The sequence below is a fragment of the Podarcis muralis genome, chromosome 5 (assembly GCF_964188315.1).
Source record: "Podarcis muralis chromosome 5, rPodMur119.hap1.1, whole genome shotgun sequence".
Lineage (NCBI taxonomy): Eukaryota > Metazoa > Chordata > Lepidosauria > Squamata > Lacertidae > Podarcis > Podarcis muralis.
In genome coordinates, this window is record NC_135659.1 from 37,569,235 (window position 1) to 37,586,251 (window position 17,017).

At 39.8% G+C, this 17,017-nt stretch overlaps 1 protein-coding gene across 4 annotated transcripts in view; it reads left to right on the top strand.

Moving 5' to 3' along the window:
• The window catches only part of LRRIQ3 (leucine rich repeats and IQ motif containing 3), a 51,884-nt gene that overhangs the window by 4,964 nt on the left and 29,903 nt on the right, over positions 1-17,017 (top strand). For all 4 annotated transcript variants that reach the window (XR_013392885.1, XM_028733084.2, XM_028733081.2 and 1 more), the window contains exons 2-5: positions 4,525-4,825; positions 5,599-5,922; positions 7,444-7,577; positions 14,658-14,811. Coding sequence is in view for 3 of the 4 variants with exons in the window: in XM_028733084.2 (XP_028588917.2) it covers positions 4,562-4,825; positions 5,599-5,922; positions 7,444-7,577; positions 14,658-14,811 (876 nt within the window). In the remaining variant the exon portion in view is untranslated. The remainder of the gene's footprint in view (positions 1-4,524; positions 4,826-5,598; positions 5,923-7,443; positions 7,578-14,657; positions 14,812-17,017) is intronic.

Here is a 17,017-nt window from a genome sequence, read left to right on the forward strand (position 1 = left end):
TGCTAAATAAATAAAACTGAGAGGGAGAAGAATAGGGGAGCATGTGATCATGAGGCTTGCAGTGCCCAAGCCTGGCTTGATGTTGTACATGATCCAGATCAATGCTTTTCTTTATCCAAATTTCCAAAAGATTGTTCCTTATGCTAAGAACTGTACTTCTGTGCGACTGTGCATATGATCGTAATATTAATGCAATGTCACATCTTCTTACCTCCCTTCCGTGGGTAACTGCCTATTGCCCTCTGGCAAGAGAGACCCACAGGACACTCAGGCTCTCACTCATCCACTAGCTTGACTAAGAAAAGAAAGAGGTGGCATTCTCCTGGTGCTTCTTCCTCAAACCCTTTGTGCTTTTGAGATCACAGAAGGTAGATGTGGGATCCCCCCCCCCCCGCCATTACAGGAATAGAAACAGGGAAGAAAAAAACATGCCCTGAAAAGCTTCCTGAAGGGGAAAAGCAGTGAGCATTTCCACAGTTTCTTATGCACATTCTTGCGCATGTCTCTTCCCCAAGCCCTCTGCTTATCAAAGGTGGGGATGAAGTTAGTACCAAGAGGGACAGAGACTTGGCTAGGAAGCCAAGCTGATATTTGTAGACTCTTGCAATTACTTCTTGCAATTTTCTTATGCAGTTTTCAGCACATTAACCTCTTTACCCTGGGTTTGACACTCGAGATATATGTTTTAGGACCTACCCTATTCTGTAATTTGTTTTAATTGATTTTAATGTTGTATTTTAAAAAATTATTGTAACATGCCCTGGTGAAGGGTAGAAAATAATTCTAACTAATAATGACTAATAATGAATATTATTACTAGTAATAATGACTAATTCTAACTAATAATGACTAATAATGAATAATATTCATTCATATAGTAATGATATTCTAATTTTAACAGCAACAACACCCCTCCCTCCCCAAAAGCCAGGAATCACAACTTACCGCCGTGTGTGAAGTTCTGTTCAGTGACAGTGAAATAGTGATTCAATAGGTGAGGGGTAGCAGCTAAGGGAGACAGGTTTTTTATTACAGTGGTACCTTGGGATACATACGCTTCAGGTTACAGACTCCGCTAACCCAGAAATATTACCTTGGGTTAAGAACTTTGCTTCAGGATGAGAACAGAAATTGTGCAGTGGCGGTGCAGCATCAGCAGGAGGCCCCATTAGCTAAAGTGGTGCTTCAAGTTAAGAACAGTTTCAGGTTAAGAACAGACCTCCAGAACAAATTAAGTTCTTAACCCGAGGTACCACTGTATTTTCTTGCACCTCTGAAATGCATAGTTTGCTTATTTAAAGACCTATACTCTTGCTTTAAACAATCATTATGCAACACAATGGCAAACAAGATTATACTTGTCTTAGGGATGGGGTAACAAAGAGGAAACATGATGCTGAATGCAGGAGAAATAGCCCCCTCTGGGAGGTATGGGACTTCGCATGCAGGCCACACAGAATATGGCTCTTAGTGATGAGGGAAGCCCTGATGGGCTGGAAAAACTAATGGTTCAGTGACAAGTCGGTAAAGGAAGAAGTGGTTTAAATCTAGAATTTAAAGGTCCGCAGGAGTCATCTCTATTGCTACTGATAAATCATCACATTTATTTGCATGCTCCTTTTCCAAATAATGTCAAAGCAACTCACAAGAACAGTCAACAAATCAAAACAAACACAGTTATAAATATATAAACTACATTCCATAAACACAGTATTTCACATCCACATTTGCAAGTTAACAAAAACATCCATATTAACATTTCTCTAAACTTTGAAATGCATTCTAGTCCCCTTCAGCAGCAGGAGCAGCCTATGTCTTCAGGAGCTATGCTGTCCCAGGCTGAGTGGAAATAGGTCAGGCAGAAAACAGGGACCAGGTCTTTTCAGGGTTCACAGTGGTGAAGAAGGCCACTCATTTTAAACAGCAACAATGTTGAGTTGCCTGGAGGCGACTGCTTCCTCTGTCCATCTAGGAATAGTGACAGGTGGCTTTAAAAGAGGACTAAACAAACTCATGGAGGGTAAGGCTTTCAACAGCTACTAGCCATGATGGCTATGTTCTGCCTTCCCTGTTGAAAGCAGTGTGCTTCTGAACACCCCTTGCTGGAAACCACAAGAGGGGACAGGCTTCTCATAGGCATTTAGGTCGCCACTGAGGGTTAAGTTGTGGGTGACACAGCGATTCTTCAAACAGCTCTTGTTTATTCACAGGCCAGAACAGAACTGAACTGGAGGGTCCAGTCAGCCTGCTTATATAGAGCTCCAGTACAACGTAACTGTAACAATTTTCTAAAACTATCCAATCACTGAATGTCACTTTTGATCCCTTATTGGCATAACTACAGTATCCCCCTGCTGGCCCAGGGTGAGAACTTCAGTACATAACACCGAGAGAACAAGATGCTGTACTAAATGGACCACAGGCCTGATCTAGCAGGTTCTTCTTAGGTTGGCTCTTGAAAATGCTTTTTAAACCATTTCTTCCTTTACAGATTTGCCATTGGTCAGTTGGTTTGACTCCTTTCTAGCAAATCGGCTCCGTTATATTCTTTCTTTATTTTTATACAAATGGCCAAAGGAAAAATGAGCCATAAGCCACGTTCTGCCTGGCTTGCTTGTTCTACTAAACTGGCTTATATATTTTCATGTCTCCACAAGCATTTTCAGTACTAAGTGCTATGCGAGCATATGAGTTCATTTTATTTCATGCAAGTGGAATGTCCTTGCAGGGATGCGTTGGCAATCTTGATATTCGCTGAGATCTTCTTGATGTATAAATGTGTGTGGAGATCTCTTTCTATATCATTGCTCGTTTTATAATGTTGTGGCTCCTGTCAGATACTTTTCCTCTATTCTTTCTTTTTAATTTTAAGAGTTGGATCAAATCTAGTCTTCGGTGGATTATAAAAGTACAAAGTGCAAATGAAAGGAAATGAAGCAGTCGTGCCCTCTGATATGGTCTCACCATGCACAAATCCTGCAATAAAAGAAGTCTTAAAAATAAGGCAGAAGCCTCTGTATGAAATCACACAAAAAGTACACGAAACCCTGGTTTTGGTCCTAACAAAAAGACTACTTTATCCATCCCTTAAAATTAGGGCAGAAATTAAAGGTGCTGATGGTCTCCTTACTTTAAAAATAAAAGTAATATATTTCTGAAATTTCTTCACTAATCCAGTAAATATTAATTTGACATCTCTTTAAACCATGACAAAGCAGACTTATATGAGGTGCGTCTCTAAAAATTAATTTAAAATATAGCCTCATTTAATTTATCTCTTGCTCAGTTAAGGCTGAAGAAATCATAAATTAGTTTTCTGGCAGATCTCCAGTGACCTCAGTGGAATTTTGCCGGCACAAATATAGGTTGGATTATGGGGTAAAGGTATCTGTTTTTCATTCCTTAGCCAGTTCAGTCATGGTGCTCATTGTACAAGATAGTTTTTTAAAAGTATTTTTTTATTACTGTTTTCAACATACATACTAAAAGCAGCTAAATTTCAATCTATAGTGTAGCTTATTTTCCCCAGCTTTCCCCAGATCAGGGATTTGAACAACTCCAATCCCAGTAGAAAATTCAGGCTGCCTTCTACTGAACTTGCGGTTCTGTTACATACTCATTTACCTTTTAATGCATGTTGGGAGTATTCTATGAAGGAAACGGAATAGCCATATTGAGCTTTAAGAAGCTGCTAGTTCAGTGTAGATATTGCAGGTTTTCTAGCATTGGCCAAAGTTATGCTGCAGGAAATGGCTGATATCCCTGAGTAGCAGCCGAGTTGGAGGAAGGACGTACTTTTAGAGTCAGGTGATGGGGAGCAGCATTGGAGACAAGGGGACATGTCATGTTGATCAAGCAGTTTTCACTGATAAGCCACATCATAAGCAAATCACATTAGTAGTGCATACCTGTATGTTGCCTCCAATTCCACTTTACTCTTTCTTTCTCCATATATGTTTATGTATGTGTACATCTCTGTATGTGTGTGTGTGCATGTATACACACACACACACACACACACACACACTTATCCTATACTTGGAGATTCAGTTAAACATCATAACAATAAATGATATATGTTTAAATGACACTTTCATTGAGCAAACAAAAGATCTTGTTGATGACTAGCCCCTAATTGTTTTTTCTGAATATAAAGGTCTTACACTGTTTCTAGAAAACACTTTGACCTAGAGTACAATTCATTGTGTTTGCCTGTATGCTTTCCAGCTTATAGGTACACTGTTTTTGTTTTCATTACATTATCCATTTTTATTGACACAGTTCCTTAGTGTTTTCTGTTATTGTGATAACATGGAAAAAACAGCAGAATTTTGCACTTGCTTACATGTTTTCAAATAGTCTGTTAGATTTCTTTCTTCCCTCCTGCCTTCCCTGTCGCTGCTAGTTCTTTAATAGAGCAGGGGGTGTTGTCACAACCAGCTGGATATTTCCTTAGGGTACTTGAAGTTTTTCTTTTGAAAGTTGAATAAATGTAACCTACTGTGTAATCTCTCCCCCCCTTAGATACCTCATGGATAAACTGTAAAAGAGATCAACAACCATGGAGGAGGAATTTGCAAAATACCTTGTCTCTGCTTCTGAAAATCTGCTACTCCAATATGGGCAAACTGCCGATCAAAAAGATGCAAAGAAGCTGCGAAATCTCGTTATGGTCAGGATACGCACTCAGTATTTATACAATCTAAAAGAGATGCAGTATTGCGTTTCACTTAAAATATGTGATTTGTCTGGAAATTTCATTGTGAATATTGATGCACTTGAGTCTTGCACTAGTTTAATTAAACTGGATCTTCATAACAACCAGGTGAGCAAATTTTTAAAAATTAACATACAAAGTATGATTTGGGGAAACTAGCCAGTTTTTGTATTTGTTCCTGTAGGTTCTTGATGCAGGCTTAATTTATGCTGCAGGAGCTTCCACCGTTTAGTATTTTTTATTCTAACAATAGAGAGTGTTTGTTTGTCTGTGAGAGGTGGGGCTGGAGAGAGAGCTAGACCCAGCGTCCTCTGTTTCTTCCGGTCATTATTGCAATAGAAATGTGGCCTTCTCAACATTGCCAAAATTGTATTTCTCACGATACCTAATGTATGAAATTAGCTGTCTGAAGAACTATAAGTTGTATTCTGAAATATTGATATTAAGAGCCCAAAATGATGTCAGCATTTTCATGATGGTGGGAGTTGGGTGGGAAAACTATTCCAGTTTCCACTTTGAGAGTTTGCTTCTTTTCCACAACATCCCCCCCCCCCCCCCAAGGCTGGAATTTTACCTTTTACTTTTGAAGCACTCAGTTGAGATTCTCATGTTCACTTGCTCCAAAGGATACTGCGTTGCTCCCTCCTATTGAAGTGAATGGGGGAATCCCAGTCACACATCATAGCACACATGCATCTCGGGACCGGGAGTGTTGTCTTTGATATATAAATAAAAATATGCGGATGATCATTGACTGGGCTTATTCTCTTCCTTGGCTGAGGAAGCAATTTTGGTTTGACAGGTTACTTACACTACATTTTCCACAATATATTTACCTTTTTTCTCCTTTCTTTAAAAATTGTGTTTCAATGCTGTTTCAGATAGAAGAGCTTCCGGGCCCAATGTTTTGGGTAAACATGGCAGGACTGCAACTTCTGTATCTTCATAATAATAGCATTTCAGCACTGGAAGATGTGCATTCGTTATCCTTCTGCCCTAATCTGATCGCTCTCACCTTGTTCAACACTCCCCTGTGCCTGAAAATCGCATATAGGCATATTGTTGTTAACAGCATCTTTTCACTCAAGGCACTGGACTACTATGTTATTTCTGATGAGGAAATAATAGAAGACTGGAAGCTTCCTGAAAAATATAAACCCTTTACACCTAGCTTTTATATTGATTTTTGCCCTACTTCTGGAAAGGTAAGTTATCTAGTTGTTGTTTGTTTTAAGGCATGCCTTCATAGGAATAGTAAGCTTCAAGTATGGCATCATAATCTGTAGCCATTAGCTGAAATCCAGCAAGCACAATGGAGCATTCCAAGTTCTTTGCCTGCCAGGAACCCTGTGTGCAAGTATTCATTATTGTGGCAAATCATCATGGCTTGCAGTTACAATTATTGTTCATCAGATAATCCTAAAAAATAATGAATGTTTTCATAAATTTAAAGCATCTGAATTTTTATCTGTTTTGAATTAACAGAAACATTTAGAGATGGAAGAAACAATGGTTTCACAGGTGCTAGGACTAGAATTCATGTCTTTGTTTAGTTATACACAATTTTGATTCTTTCCTTGGCTCAGTGAAATGTTCCAAATGTAAAAACATTGCCTTCCTTCATTGAAGCCAACGTTGAAAATATGCCTACAAAATGTGACTAGGCTGCATTTTTCTTTTTACTAGCCTGCTAAGATGCTAGTAGCATGTGCCTCGGTTCTGGCTTCAAAAGAGCCCCCTCTTTAACATCTGGCATGGAAATACATGAAGTTAGCTTCGTTTCAGACTAGCAAAAATCAAATGCCTTCTGCAAAACAGGCTGGCGGGGAAGGGACAGAGACAAGAGAATTGTCTTCCCTTCCTCTGTAGTCAGAATGGAAACAGATCCAACTGGTGGAGGAGGAATGTATGGAATTCCTAGTCTCGCCTGTATGGAATTCCTAGTCGCCTGTGGATACCAGGCAAGTTGTTAAATGCAAGGCTGGCTGAAACCACTTAGTTTACAAAAGAAATATGCTTGGACTGATGCACTTTCAATGGTAAGATCTGCTTCTAGGACCCCTTTCTGGGTCCTTTGGTCCTCGTAAATCAGACCCGGTTCACATGGCACAGTAAGAGACCTGAGTGAGAGAACTGATAGAAATGGAAAATATTAAACTGGAGCCCAGAACAGCATCCCTACAGGGGATTGGACTAGATCAGGCATCCCCAGACTCGGCCCTCCAGATGTTTTGGGACTACAACGCCCATCATCCCTAGCTAACAGGACCAGTGGTCAGGGATGATGGCAATTGTAGTCCCAAAACAGCTGGCGGGCCGAGTTTGGGGATGCCTGGACTAGATGACTCCAACTCCACAATTCTATGATTCTACTGTAACATTGAGAAGCTTTAGCTCTGACAGCACCTGTCACATGATTATACCTGCCCCCGGTCTGCTTTCCTGCTGGTGGGGGCAGCAATGTGATGTTTGTCCTCACTGGCTAACTACTAAATGTAAAGTGGTGATGTGGAGAACTCTCCAGAAAGGATGAATGCTGTTTCTGTCCGATCCAATCATAGAGGGATTTATGATCTTTTGTGAGCTCAATTACCAAGCTTCAAATAAAGACAGTTCCTTATCAGGTATGAGATATAATATTTACTGGTGAAAACTAAGGGGGCAAGTGTTGGCCAGTATGCCTGATCCATAACATAAAATTTAAAAAGTGCATGATTTGTTTGTAGGAAACTACATTTCAGGAAGAAATGGAAATGGTAAAAAAGATAATTTCCAAAATCAATTACATCCTATCTTTTCATTCACCAGTCCTGATTATTCAGAAATGGATAAGAGGATATTTAATTAGAAAAGTATTGTGGTAAGTATATTTTTGCTTAGTTTTAATCAGGAGCTGTTTTCATGCAGGGCAGAGTAGCTAATTTAAGCTGACTTTTCAGCCATCTTACTGTACACAAATAAATATGTCTGCAATGCAACACAGCAGACATTACAAGCTTTCTCAAAATGGATGCTTGGGCATAGTTATACGTTGGGACAGTTTAATTTTAAAAACGTTGTACATAGGGAAACTGTTCAGCAGATGGCTCATAACTAAAGGGGCAGAGTTGCTGCTTCCTTGATCTGTCAAGTGGTTTTTGAGTCATGCATTATTTCAGTAATTTGGGGAGCAAGTGTGTGCAATCGACTTCTCATTAAAAGACCCATGGCAAAGCATACACTAATTTAATAGTTTTTGGACTATTGCATCCAGTATATCTGAAGGTTATGCCATAAAAAAAATATGCACTGCCACTCTGATTCTAAACATTTGCAGCAGTCTTCTTGCTACAACATGGAAGTAATGTCTTCTTGCTGGTGCACCGATATAGTTTGTGACATTGAGCTGGGAAAGCATTTGGTATATATGACAGCATTCTAACCCCTTTTTGTATTAATATATTTGGCTTCTGGTCTGAACACTGGACCTTTCATTGTATAAACTGATCTTTGTTTTGCGGACGGGAAAGACATATTGTACAGAGTTCTTGGCTGTAAGTGTGTGTAGGGATAAAAAATGAGTTTATATTTATACAGAGCTTCCTATGTGATGCTGAGCCTTGAGCATAGCAGGTACTCTGTTTTCTACAGAGGCCGAAGTTCCAATTATATCTTGTAAGTTCTTATAAATTCTGGCTCCTAGTTGTGATAGTCATACCGACTCTGGAGCTGGAATCCATGGAAACTCACAACGTAATTTTAAGTATTTTTTCAAGTCATTTTAATAATAAATAAATAAATAAATAAATAAATAAATAAATAATAATAATAATAATAATAATAATAATAATAAACAACTTTTATTTGTATCTCGCCCTCCCCGGCCAAGACTGGGCTCAGGGCGGCTAACATCAAATATATAACATTGGTATAAAATCAAACAATAATTAAATTACCTCCTAAAAACAAGTCAGGAGCAAATTAAAATCTAATTAGATGGCTTTCCGCAGGATTAGGGTTGGGAACAGTAAATGTTCATCAGGCCCAACTATTTACGCTGTTCTTATACGGGACTGTGAGAAGTAGATATTCTAGAAACTTAAGTTTCTGTTCATCAGTTTCTATTTCATTAGTTTCTGTTTGGCCACTATATTATTTGGAACTGTGTGGATAGAAGCAGGCTATAGGTAATCTAAAACAGTTTGTGCCTTCTGTTAACTTTTAACTTTGTGGTGTTGCAAAAGCAGCAGAAACTCCTGACTCTTTATTCCCCTTGAATGAAAAAATATATATGTTATTGAACCTTAAATATTTGCACAGTAGTTGATAACTTAACACGCCATTGCCTTCACAGTCTTCCATAATAGCTTAAATGATGTCACTGAATGTTGTAAGAATATCGTACATTATTGCAAACGCTTGGATTGTGTGACAATTTTGGAATATGAAAAGCTTTTGAAAAAACATTTCTCCCATCATGGAGGGTTTATTTCATCTAATTATCACAAGCTTGTAGTGGTTCCCAGTTTTATAACCTCTAATTATTAAAAAAATACGCTGTCATTCAGATGTGTGCATGAAAGTGATATTCAATGTGAGGAAACATATATAGGACATTGCAAAACAGATTATAAACACATAGCAAGGCATCAAAGGCAAATAAATATAGAATTAATCAACAGTGGCAGTCTACAGCTAAAGCATAGATTAACATATGCACAGAAACAATTGATCATTTAGACAAATTTGTCAGAGCTGAATAGCTGCACTCTATAATATTCCAGAAATAAGTGTCACTGGCGTTAACTTTTTTCCTTTTATGTAGTCTACACACAGAATTTTAAGGAACCTATTAGGTGTTGTAATATTGCAGTATGGAGCACATTGCAGCTCCCCCCCATCACAGGCTGTTCTGCAGGGTCCCCCAAAACTTTGTAAAAGATTTTAGGGTCACAGGTAGAAGGAAGAATGGGCAGAATTTGCGTCCCCTTCTCTTACATCAACTGATGCCTCCGCTGGGTCAACAGCTAGTGGAATAACAGCAATAGATTTCACTTTAAAATTTCACATTTTGAACATGTGTAAGCTGCAGCAATGCATACTGTAAAAGCTTATATAGTGGTACCTCGGCTTACGAACTTAATCCATTCCAGAAGTCCATTCTTAAACCGAAGTTGTTCTTAAACCGAGGCGCGCTTTCCCTAATGAGGCCTCCCGCTGCCGGTGCCCTTCCACCATTCAGATTCCATTCAGTAAAGTTCTCAAACTGGGACACTACTTCCGGTTTTGCGGAGTTTGTAAACCAAATCGTTCTTAAACAGGACTGTTCTCAAACCAAGGTACCACTGTACTGCTAGTGTATAGTGATGGATAGGAAAAGTTAACACTCCACACTGCAAGTTTTTGTTACAGGTTGCATTTGTTCTTATTCTCAAATTTTGCTCCTTAATAACAGCTGGAAAACAATTGCCGTTTGGTTTTCCCTGTTGCTGTTGTAGATGTTGTGCCGACGCTGTGAACTAGCAGAGTTCTAGTGTTGGACCAATCAGGGCTACATTTTCTTTGAAATGAACACTTTTCACAGGGTGGCAAATTCTCTTGATTTCTAGGGAGACAAAGAATATTCTTTAAAATCTGTGATGGTGTGGACTGTAACTAACTTAACTGTTCAAGGTGGCTGAGGAATTTCTACCCTCAAATATGACTGTGTTTAATCTCTTTATAACACACACACTACTGTGCAGTTGCAATCTTTTCACATAATGTTTCAATCAAGGAATTTAAGAATTGATGCTACCTTATTAAATCTGTGAGCATAGTTGCCAAATTGCACAAACATGTTCAGGGAAGAGATGATCAAAATACTAGCATGACTGGAGCTGAGGTCACCTTTGTGCGTGTGCTTGCCATGACAAGACTTAGGTTCTTAATATGCTTGGTGTTCTCCATTGTATGTGCAAACACACACCCCCCAAACTTCTGCAGGAAGCATAAAAGTATTATGCTACCTGGAGTGGCTGCAGCAGAAGTGCATTAGTATACATGATGGGGAACAATATGCATAGTAAAAGTTCACGGACTTTGTTGCTGTAAATGCACGTGCCTAAGTGATGTGAATGACTAACGGAGATATTTCAGATGTTAAAAGTTTTCTTTGGTCTTTTCAGTGTGATATCTGAAAGAAAGTATATTCTCCAGGGTATTCTGCATTCATGTCGTGGGTGCACTACACCCCACACCAGATGATGTTAAATTCATGCTTAGCATCATAATTTCTAAGATGAAAAGCACTGACTTGTGCCTTTGTATTATTTGTACACAGATGGTGTTCTGTGAAGCATTCAGCAAGCAAGCAAACCACATCTGTCAAAACACTCTCCATCAATTCCAGCATCTTGTGCTGAGTAGCAATTGAAAGGTTGTCAGTTTAGATCAATGATTCTCATACCACGTTGGGTTGACTGGTCATTTGTACGGACTGAAAAGCCCAACTAGCTCAGGAGCTGCAGGTAGCTCATTTGAGCAGTTCAGGAGCCGTTTCTTGGCTGATCGAGGAAGTGAATGATGAAGTCCACTGTAAGGCTATTCTGTAGGAGCAGTCTCTTGAATCTCCTTTCCTCCCACTTTCAGTCACATGCAAGGACTGACGCATGCTGGATCTCCTCCCCAGAGGAGGAGGGGAAAGTAATGGTAGGACTATGATAATCCCTTGGGGCCTTTAAACTGGCCTGTAGGAGGAAGTGAAGAAGCAGTGGTAGTTGTGGAAGAGGACTGATTGGTTGGAAGAGAAAAACAGTAGAGCAAAGAAATGCTGTGATGGGGACAAAGTGAAATATGTCCTATTGTGGGACAGCACTGTTTAGCACTGTAGCATCTCTGTAGTTCTAAAGTTTTGTTTGTTTTTCTTCTTTGGAGACTCAGAGCACACCTGAGGTCCATGTATTTGTGCTATCTATCTACATATCTTGTTGCTTAAAGCAACACTGAATATTGACAGCCATCTTTGTTTTGATACACACAACCATTTGGCATGAAAAGTGAAAGCTACTTTAAAGATAATCTTGTCAAGCTGTTACTCAGATGAAGAGTGACAGACTCTGCATCATTTTGGCAGACAGGTCAAGTTTTCTTTGGGGAAGTGACAATTTTCCTTTTTTTTTCAACTAATGAAAAGTCTACAAAATGCGTCTTCTCTGAGCCAAATGTATTTTGAAGAGAGAGTGCATCGAATATGAAACATAAAATGCATGCCTTTACATATTGGCACCATGGTATGCATCCACAGAAAACCTGTGTGCTGTTGAAAAGTTTAATAGAAATACAAACTTGAATGTCTTTCAACAGTGGGATGCTAGGAAGATTTCAATGGCTTTGCAGGCATATACACCAAAACAAGTGTTTTAAGATCCAAGTAATAATTTCTTATAAGCTGGATCTTTTGGGCACATATGATAGTGGAATACTTATATAAACTCTACTAATTTGTGAAAACTAGCTTTTCAGGAATAGCAGTAGTTGCATTTGAGTCCATTGGAGCTTGGCTGCAGAGGACTCCTTAGAAGATGTATAGCTGTTAGATTATTATGACCCTGTCAGGGGTCTTCTCTAAGTAAAAGTTGCTGATACTACACGCTAGCCCTTGGGCTATACGCTATTTATTTATACGCTAGCCCATAAATAAGTGATGGGAAAGGACATTTGAAAATTGACTCTCAGTACACTGTGATATCCATCAGAATAAGTTCAGGCATCATCTCAAGTTACTCAATTCTATATCAACTAGCTAAGAATGAAGTTGAGAGCTATAATAAATAACAATACATAGTATTTAGAGTGTTCAAAACACTTCACACACTTTTCAGCAGCCCTGTAAATTGTTGTCCATATATTATTGTTTCCATATTGAAGGCTGGAGGAGAAGTGAATCTCAAAGGTTTGAACATTGATTTAATTGGCTAACATAAAAATGTAGAGTTTGGATTTGACGCAGGACTTATAAAAGTCATTTGCAAAAGAACTTGCATGTGTACTTGCTTTTTCAGAATTTTATGCACAAGCTTCTTAGTATTCTAGAAAGAAAATGCTAAGAAGGGGCTACAAAGACTTAATAATTTTTCAGGAAGAGATTAAGTCTTCTTAATGCCTAAACACATCATAGCATAGTTGCATTCTGCTAATAGATGTTCAGAGCATACACCTTACATATTTCTCCTTCATGCTTATGCATTTTACAGGTTATTAATAGCCTCTAGTATATAATACTAAAAAATGTCAGTGCCTCTCCAATGTCTTCAAAATAATTTCATTATTATGTTAATATGAAGCCCTCTGTGGATAATGTTTTGTCAATCTTTTTTAAAAGGGACTGTATTATAAAAATTATATGCTTAACTCTTTCTAGTTGGTAAGTAATTACCATGACCAGCTCCATGAACTTTGAAGATCACTTTCAAATTGTTTTCCCTAAGATTTACCCCCATTTTTGTTTTAAAACCATGGAGTTGGAAGGGACCATAAGGGTCTTCTAGTCCAACCCCATGCAATGCAGAAATCTTTTGCCCAACACGGGGCTTAAACCCATGAACTTGAGTTAGGGTTGCCATTTGTCCAGAATTTCCCAGACATAGAGGAGATTCAGTTGTCGGAAATAGTGTCCGGGCAGAAATCACTGAAATGTCTGGGGGAAAAGCTCAACAACTTTGAGCAGAACTGAAAAAAGCTCAAGAACTTTGCCCCTCCCCCCCCGGGAACCCTATTTTAGTTTAAGAGTCTTATGCTCCACCGATTGAGCTACCCCACAGGCACCAAGACTTCATAAGTTTCTGAGTCACTCTGTAGCCTTCTCTGTCCGGAAAATGCATGGCCATCTTTTCTCTCTCTGATAAAGTGAAACCAATCTGACTGGCAAAATGTCCACCTTTGAGCTTGAGAGGCGATGTGTGTAGAGATATGTAGGGACCTTTCATTTTGATTGACATGTCCAGCGTTAATCACAGCGAATTATTTTCCCAGGGTACTCCAATCACAGTTAGAACTGATATTTTCATTGTCACATATAATATGGTTAGGAGAGAATAGCAGCATTTTTTAAATTCAGCCTGCAATTCAGTGCACACTTTCTTGAGAATAAGACCCATTGAATTTAGTGAGACTGACTTTAGAGTAAACATGCATAAGACTGCACTCTTATTCTCTCTGATCATAGTAAAATGTGCTTTGCTGAGATATGTTTGAAAATATACATCCCGTTCCTTCTTTAAAACTGCATAGTGCAATCCATAGATCTTCAGGCATAATCATAATTGTAGTCTCCTCCTTCTTCATACCAGTAAATGCATGTTTCTAGAAGGTGACAGGCTCCATCTCCTTTCCTTTCACAAGCAAGTAGCATTCAGCTATCATAACTTGGTACAGCAGTATTTTGTGCTCTTGTGAGTCATGTGTACTCTCATAGCCTGTTTCCTAATGGAGAAAACCCACACCAAATTTAAGCTAAGCTTGAATACAGTGATCCTTTCAGCTTTTCTTTAATCTTAGACAGCTAACTGTACTTTTCCTATTCTTTTTTCAGCGCCTCTACAGGGCTTTATCAGATTGTTCACATATATCACATCTATCTGTGACACGTTTCAGCAAATTCAGTAATATACATATAGTGACAGAGATTGCAACCCTATCCACACCTACCTGGGAGAAATCCCCATTAAAGATCGTGGTGGCATACTTCCAATACTGAGAGGATGAATGAGATCATGAAATTAAAATTAAGGAATTTGATCTCAGTGTTTTGTCAGTCACCTTTTGATGCAACGTACACAGTTTATATGTCAACAACATGAATAATGCTTTGGAAAATACTTAAAAAGAATTAAGGCACAATAAGAGCTGTGTTTATCATCACTACCTTGCTTTGAGTTTTCACCTCCTTAAAATAAAATTGCCAAACCTTTCTTTCTTACAGCCTGGTTCCTATGCAAGATGTTCTGCGATATAAACGTTACATGAGAGGTGGACTAAAGCTACCACCTTTAGGATCTGATAGGGATGTGAAGCAGACAGCTTTGACTAAGATGGAACAGCGTGCGGAGGTCAAAACGCATGCACCTGGAATCCTAGTAAGTGTGCTATTTATATATTCATTTGGAAGCTAGGGTTGTGCATCAGATTTCCCCGAGGCAAACTGGGCATATTCGGCAGGATTTAGGTGTTGCCTGAGTTAGGCTTAGATAGTTACGGATCACTGCAGGTCGGGTTGGGTGGCCCAGAGTGATCCAGGACTGTTAGGCACCAAGCAGAAAGGAGAGGCAGGCATCATGTTGGAAAACCCCATTGAAAGGCTGAGACATACCTGGCCAAAAACTACATCGTCCCAGCCCAACAATGCCCAGTTTTCCTGCTTGCCTGATGCCCTTTGCCTGAAGCACCATCCTGCAGGCATCAATCTTGCTGCTGCAGGAAAGCCACTTGCAAAGCAGCAACCCACAGATTTGCACCCCCTTAGTTGTGAGTGGGGAGAAGGAGAGGCAATGCCTCCTTTCCTCGTGCTCCCTGCCTGCTGTATGTTTAATTGGGGTTTTAAACAATTAATTAAGCATTATCCCTCCCCCTGAACTAATTTGGAACCAGATCTAGGTTGGGCAGATGGTGCCCAGCTTGGCCTGATGTGGGTTGGCCTGACAGACACCCTTTTCCTTCTCCATCAGGGCCATGAGTTGCATACAGCTCTATCAAAAACTATAGGAGAGAATCTGCATTTTACATTTAGCAGCAAGAATCATTCTGTGGATCCAAGGAAAATCAGTAGAACCCTGGGAAATTTGTCCATATTTGATTATAAGGAATTTACACTTGTAAATTCTGTACACCTTGTACAGATCTATTAGAAATGTGCTCCAAATGACACATTTTGGGCAACATTGTATCTGGTTTATGATGCTATATTTACCAGTACAGAAGTAAGGCAGTGGGAATCCTGGAAGATTCAAATTAAGTACAGTGGTACCTCTGGTTGCGAATGGGATCCGTTCCGGAATCCGGTTCGCAACATGAAAAGAACGCAACCCACAGCGGTGCATCTGCGCACACTGGTTGCGATTCACCGCTTCTGCGCATGTGCGTGACATCATTTTGCGTGTCTGTGCGTGCGCGAGCAGCGAAACCTGGAAGTAACCCTTTCCAGTACTTCCGGGTCACTGCAGGACGTAACCTTAAAGAACGCAACATGAAGCGGACGTAACATGAGGTATTACTGTACAAATTTCACCATGACAATGGGATCCCAATAATAACCTCAGAAAGCAGTTTTGAAGGGTAACCAGTTTGACAGCATCTTCCCAATCCCACACTTCTGCACCATATACTGCTTGTGGGATTACCTTCCACCCAAAAAATCTTAAGTGCAAGGGGTACCAAGTTACCACCTCAGAAGCGAGTAAAGGTAAATATGGCTATGATTACTTGTAGGGTTGAGAACCTTGTGGAATCCAAAAGCCCTGACCAGGTATAGTTCTGATTGAACTGAATTCTCAGACACTTACAATTCTTAATCTGTTCTATATTTATACAGTCTATTTCCACTTATGTAGGTGTGAACTTTTAGCAGACAAACCATCTTAGTTTCAGCATAGCTCAAGCTAAGGAATTCCTTTTCACAAAATAATTCAAGGTCTCTGAGAAAATGTCTCATAAAGCTTGCGGCTAAGAATTGTAGCAGAAAAGTGCTGAGGCCCTTGAAGATCTGGGGCAGGGGTCTGCAACCTTTAAGACAAAAGGAGCCACTTGGACCCGTTTCCGAAGAAAAAAAACCTGTGAGCCACAATTGGGCGGGAGGGTGACGTCGGGACGGTGCGTGACTAACGCACGCACTGCCCCCATGCGACGTCACAGCCAGTACAGCACCCGCCACAGTGGGGAATGTCGGGGCGCACAATGCGCCTCCTCCCCTCGCTAGTATCCGCCCCGGAGCCGCGGCAAAGGTGTAAAAGAGCCACATGCGGCTCCGGAGCCGCGGGTTGCAGACCCCTGATCTGGGGTAATGTTATTTATATGAAAATTGAAGGGGGAAAAGTGAGGGAGGCTAGCAGATATCCCTGTCTTGCATCCCTTGAAGTTGGAATCACCTTGTTGAGGTCACCAATCTGAAAATAAAGAGTTTTAATTAAAATCCATATTTTCTTGCCAATACTTGTAGTGAGCAATTAAAGCCCAAGCCCCTCTCTGAGTATCAAACCCAAGGCCAAGGGTAATGTTAGTATGATTGAAGGAAGCGAGTTGTGTGGGTGGAGCTTGTAGTATAATGCTGGTCTTGCAGGTAAGCATATC